We start from the raw sequence: 6,144 nt of genomic DNA, 5'->3' as shown, positions 1-6,144 counted from the left end.
CCATCTCTTGCACAGCTCTTAAGTGGCTGAAACTTTTAGAATTTCATTGGCATCTTAATGCAAACTTAAACCACGAATCTGCAATTTCCTTTTTACATTGGTTATTTTTTGCTTCTGCMAACGGTCCCATTACCTTTAATGGTCTATTTGCAAGAGTAGAAATTACTTGCATGAAATTGTATTTGCAGGCTCAAAACCATATTTTGGTGTGGAAAACAAAACATTTACCTTCTGTAAACTCTTTTGCAGGGTAAGAGTGCGAGGTTTCTCCGCAAGTATTTTGCTTGGAATTGGAAACCAGCCTGCCAATTGATCACTTAAAGGACATACACCACACCTAATTTTTGGCACTGAACTTCCCAACACCTGAAAGGCATATAAATAATAATGAGCCCTAAATGTATTTGGTAATCACTGAGTTCATGATGAAAAGTTCCTTCTTCCATCATGTGCCCTCTATAAATCCACTTCCCATATTTTAAATATATAAAGAACACTGATACTATAAATCAGTAAGGAGATTTTATTTTCTTTAATGGTACTGCCCTATGCCTGAAGGGTTCCTGTGTTATTAAGACGTTTCTCCTTTAGGTTTAACACATTGACAGAGTCATTCCTTTACTTCTTATACAAATGTAAACTTAATAAGACAGTCCATTTCATCCAAATGTTCAATCTGAAACCAGAAACTGAATGTAAACTTCAGAAAATCGAAATAAAAGAGCAAATTTCTCACAAGAAAAAAAAGTAAATAAAACAAAAAAAAGGGAAAAAAAAAAAAAAAGCCCAGCCTGTTCAAACCCAAAGTGTTAGTGCCTATAGTTTTTTAAAAGGAAAAAGGACCAGGGGCTCAATGCTCTGCTCARTGCTCAAGTGAACTTGGTGCAAGCCAACTGTTTGCCTGAGCTGAGGAGGGAGTCCCACGTCCTAGAAGGACCTAAGCACTGATCTGATTTTTAAGGCTTGACTTAGTTATTTTACTTACCAATCCTACACTTAGGTATTTATACCAGAAAATAACCTCGAGTCCTGCAATATGCCAGACTCCCAATCAGGCCCAAGTGCCTTTAGGAAGGACAAATAGACTGAGGCAAGTCCGTGTTTGGTACCAATTCCCCTCTGCATCCCAAATGGCCTCCAAAAACACCAGAGAAGATATTTTGTCTGCATTTTCAGGACATTCTACTTATTTAGGACAATTTATGCTTTTTCAGTGTTTTAGTTTCTCACTAACAAATTCAAAGAGCACTTCTTTTTTCCTCTGTGAAAAAGCAAGAGTTTGATTTTCACAGAGCAAATATCCCATTTTAATAAAGGGAAGTTTCCAGCAGGGTGYTTTCATTTAATCAAAATACAAAGGGAAGAACTGTGGGGTTGCAAATCGTCTGTACTTCATCTGCTTTTGTATTAACTGACAGCTGCACTAATGAAAAAAGCCCAGTGAGAGCCAACAGATTAACCACCCCCACGGCCAAGAAATGTGCTACTACACATGTATTTTTACTACATCCTTGTAAAACTATTACGAGCAGAAGAACTAGTGGAATCAGTGATTTGGAAGTTAAGTTTCTGGTTGGAAGGGACCTCTGGAGGCCATCTGGTCTTCCCCTTGCTTTAAGCAAGGTCAATTGGTAGCAGTGCATTTATTTATCTCAAAAAGATGTGTCATGCTGTAGACCTAGCTTGTTGTTCTAAAAGTATCTTTTTCTGTTTTTGTTCTTTTCTTCTCCATACCCTATCATTATTTTTAACCTCAAGTTAAGACAGAAAACAATTTTCCCACAACCCACCTATTCAAAGAGCAAAAATGGGTATTTGTTTCAGTTTGCTTAATAACATTAGGGATGATTCTGTTGTGATTTCCAGTTCTGCAATAACTCCCCTACCCTCTTCAAGTCAGGTGCCTGCACAAGGTTGTTCAAAACAGACCTTCAATAGCCCCAGGATTAGGTCAAGTCAAAGGATCAATTCCTTTCAATTCTCTCCTTCGGGTTAATGTGAACAAGCAAATTATTTGGAAGCTAARAGATATTTTGCTAACAAACTCTGTTCTACCACACAAATTGGTTAGTGATTGTACTTCTTTTAAAAGTGTTGAAAATTGTGAGCTAATCTGGTTTTCACTATCAAGAGAGGGCAAATCTTTAATCATTTAAACGCATGACTTCGGATATACCAGCTACTACCAGTGCACTGACCCAGAGTTAATAATTTCTATCTGTTTCTGTAGCAATTTCTATCTGTCCACTTAATAATTTCTAGCTGCCTTCTGCAATTTCTATCTGTATTTCTTGCTTAGGAACACTGCAGAATATCCACATCTATCTTTCTTGAGGAGAAGGTGAAATAAAAAACTGGGCTTTGTCAAAATCTCTCCATTAATTCTGAATTAAGACCTGCACTCCTACTGCAACAGCACGGATCAGGCCAAACTCTGAGTTTGATTCTAATGCTCTTCTCATAGGTTGTTGATTTCAGTGACAATTTCAGGAGTAAAGAWTGATTGAAAATCTCAAAATCTGTCATATCAGTGAGATTTTTCTCAACAAATCTGATCCCAGATGTGATGCAGCAACCAAAGGGAGTTTTAAGCATTAAAGGAGAGTTAGACTGAATCAGTAACCTGGACTTAAATTAAAAAAAAAAAAAAAAAAAAAAGCATTACCGGACTCCAAATGAAAATGTAGGTAACCAAGAATCATGTTGTACAGTATATGGTATATGTTGTATGGTAGAACTTACGGAAGCTGATCTCAAAGCACAGCTTGTGAGTTGCATCTCTGCCTGTTCTTACAGCTCGTAAGCGAGACTAGTATCAGCTGATGGGGAGGCTGCTCTGTCAGAGTTCTCTTCGGACTTGCAGGACAGTGAATTTCTCTCCCCATCCCTAGATAGCAGAGATAAATGCTCTTTTACAGCTTTCCAGTAGTGACTCTGTCTGAAAATGCCACATATTCCACAAAAAAAAAGCCACCTGAACTCTCTGCAGGACTAACCACACATGTTAGCTTGAAAAGGGCAGACTAGGAGTCAGCTGATGCCAGCAAGTTCAGTCTTTGTCTGATGTTACTTCTACATGCAGCATGGGTGCAGTCCTGCAGGACTCACTTCGTAGAGGCTGTGCTAAGGGTTTGCAATCCCAACCTGCAAGATAAGGTCAGTTTTGCTCTCAGGACTCCATACAGAGAAGCCCAACTCCAGGTGGTCTCGTTTATATATATACATTCCAGGGAGACTTCACTTCATTCTTCAGAGGCATAAGGGAAAGGTAAATCTAGCCAATGAATTTTGGTGCTGAAATACTGAGATGCATATTGGATTATTTCAGCAATGGAATCGCTTGGCATTTACCAAAACTTACAAAATTGCTACTCTAATTGCTAGCAAATCAAAAAAAAGATGGAGGGCTAAAGTCTGCCTTTTTTACATTTAGACCATTTTATCAACTTTAAACCAAGTTCAGCACAGTTGTATGGATAGAATAACAAGTAGAATTTAGCTTTTTTATGGTTTTTATGGCTTATAACATAGAAAATTCATGAAAGTTTGCCTGAAGCTGTACACCTAATACCAGCTCTCTTTATTGTAGTATTGTACATTGACTTTTAATGTAGTGTCTGTCCCCAAGATCGGTGACAACAGAAGGACTTCTCCTCACCTGGTTGACACAAGCAGGACAAAGAAGTCGCGGGGCAACACGCTGAGCGGCTGCAGAACGGTGCCTCTCATCTGAAAACCCTTTGTGTCTACTTAAAAAGTAGCAAAAATRAACGTTGGCTCTGGAGTGGTGAGAACGTGTTTCACCTGCTGAAAAAAATAACCCGAACACATTCTGGGAAACATCYAAGAGCAGAGCTGACTGGTAACTGCAACTTTGCCACAGGGTGACTCTGCTCTGCCCGAGTCAGGCCTGCACTGCCAGGCCAGCTTCTCGGGACACGCCAAGGGCTAGTCCAGGGTGTTTGGACTAACTCTCACACTTCGGATTTACAGAGGCAATAGGAGTGACTCTGAGCATCACGCCAATTGTATTGTGCTTAGAACAGATGTCGGGCCTAATCCTGCACCCAAAACTCTCCCCAGCCTTATCAGGCTTGGGACATTCTGACTACGTTCTGTGAGAGTATTTGTTAAAAAGGGATACAGGATTGAGGCCCTTGTAAGGAAGGCTGCACCTTAGGAAAAAATACCCAGCAGTTTCCTCCACTCATTTTTAGGGGAAATGCAACACTTTTCCAAAGCAAGTTTTTTATGCATTCACCTAAGGCCCCAAACATACATTCCTTGTAGCATCCAAAACTCCCAWGTGAATGTTAATTTTGCTTGAATAGGGCCTACATGATTCATCCTGAATCCTGTACTTTGTGAAACTGAAGGAAAATTCTGCATATGACTTCAGTGGGACCAGAATAGGACCTCCCTCCACTACCACGTTGCCCTGATACTTTAGTCACTTTTTTTTCTGCAATATAATATTGTCTAAATCTGATTTTACTGATTTGTAACACACTACAGATTGCTGTTACAGAAAAGGGCAAAACGTAACAGGAAATAATGTTGCTTTGAGACTCTCACCATTAGTAGCTTTCTTCCTCCTTACATATTCTTGTAGGACTAAAGATCAAACTAAAATGAGTGAGTACACAGCCAAGTAACTTTAAACCTACAGATCAAAATTACTCTAAAATGTTCAAATATTAAAAGTAGGCACTCCAGTTTTCTTCTAAAAAGCATCTTTCCAACTACCTTAAGCTAGTACCTAAAAGTCTAAAATGCGGAGCTGTACTTCATCCTATGGTTTGTCCATGGGCAACACATGGGCCACAATGTACGGAATTCATAAGCCTTGCTTTCTGAAGAGAAATTTCTGTGAAGTGATTTCTGAGGTGTGTGTTTAGAGTCCTGTCCTCCTCTAAGCAATTTCAGATGTCATCTAAAATTATAAGCAAACATGCTCAAACATATTGGTGGGTTTAAAAAGATGGTGTGGTCATGATTGGCAAACACTGGATAGAAGGTCAAACCAGACACTTCCTAACAGGTCAAGAGTAAAAAATAATAATGGAAAGATGAACCTCAAAAGGAGAAAATCTACTACAGGGGTTACCCAAACTTTGCCCAGCCAAGAGGACCACCTTGGCAATTTGCCGTGAGCACAAAGGCTACATTCATTTATGGTCTATGGAAGAGACTGCAGTCACCTCGGTGTTTAACATGGCAAGCGGGCGCATGGAGATGCCAGGTGCCAATGGGCAAAACACCACCCTGACGGTTGCCAAAGGGCCAGGAGGGAGAGTAAGTCATAGCAACTGTTCCTGGAGAGCTGATGTGGAAGAGAGCGGAACAGAGGCAAGGGCGGGAGGGGAGTGATGGGCAGGCACGTGGGCACTGCGGATATGAACACTTTTCTGGGAGGAAAGTCRGCCTCAGGGCACGTGACCAGCTACCACTGCCATCCGCCACCTGAGCAGGCCTCCGGCGCCGCTGCTCTCGGGAGACCTGCCACGGACACTAAGGAGGGTGGGATTGGTCCCTTGGCCCACGGGCCACGCTTTGGCCATCCCCTGACCTATTAGCAAATGTCAATATTCTTTTTTTTTTCTCCACTACAACTCACAGAGTGCAAAACCAGCACGCGTCAAAGTTGGGGAGCCGGGCCTGCCCCCGAGCCCGCCCGGCCCGCGCCGCCCTCCGCCTGCCCCGGCGCCGGGACCGCGCTACACGGCCAGGTCGTCTGACCTGGCTCTGCTGCTGCTCGCCTTGCTGGCCCTGCTCAAGCGCCGCGCGTCCACGGGCAGCGGCGGCTCGTGCATCTCCACCGTGGTGCAGGCGGCCGGCGGCGCGGGCCGCTCCTCCGGCAGCTCCTCGTCGCCCTCCACATCCCACTTGGCGCCGCTGGCGCCGCTCAGGCTGCTGCTGCTGCCGCTGTTGGCCACGGAGACGGGCGGCGCGGCCGGCGGCGGGAGCAGCGGCTCGGGCGGCTCCTCGCGCTGCGCGGGCAGCTGGCGGACGCTGCTGGGCGCCGAGGACGCGGCCGAGCTGGAGGGCGCCTTGCCCGGCGCCGCCGCCGCCGCGTTGGCCCAGTTCTGCTCGGCCAGGCCCTGGCTGTCGCTGTGGTAGTAGTTGATGACAGCCGAGGTGGGC

At 43.8% G+C, this 6,144-nt stretch overlaps 1 protein-coding gene across 1 annotated transcript in view; it reads right to left on the bottom strand.

Annotated features, from left to right (window-relative positions):
- Window positions 1-5,717: 5,717 nt before the first annotated feature.
- The window catches only part of GJA3 (gap junction protein alpha 3), a 1,562-nt gene continuing 1,135 nt past the window's right edge, over window positions 5,718-6,144 (bottom strand). Inside the window, exon 2 of the mRNA XM_026035018.1 lies at window positions 5,718-6,144. This exon is cut by the window's right edge and continues 27 nt beyond it. Within this exon, the coding sequence (XP_025890803.1) occupies window positions 5,718-6,144 (427 nt within the window).

The sequence above is a fragment of the Nothoprocta perdicaria genome, unplaced genomic scaffold (assembly GCF_003342845.1).
Source record: "Nothoprocta perdicaria isolate Ctin4 unplaced genomic scaffold, notPer1 scaffold_155, whole genome shotgun sequence".
NCBI classification, from domain to species: domain Eukaryota; kingdom Metazoa; phylum Chordata; class Aves; order Tinamiformes; family Tinamidae; genus Nothoprocta; species Nothoprocta perdicaria.
Note: the sequence above shows the minus strand (reverse complement) of the source record. Positions and strands in the feature narration are given on the sequence as shown.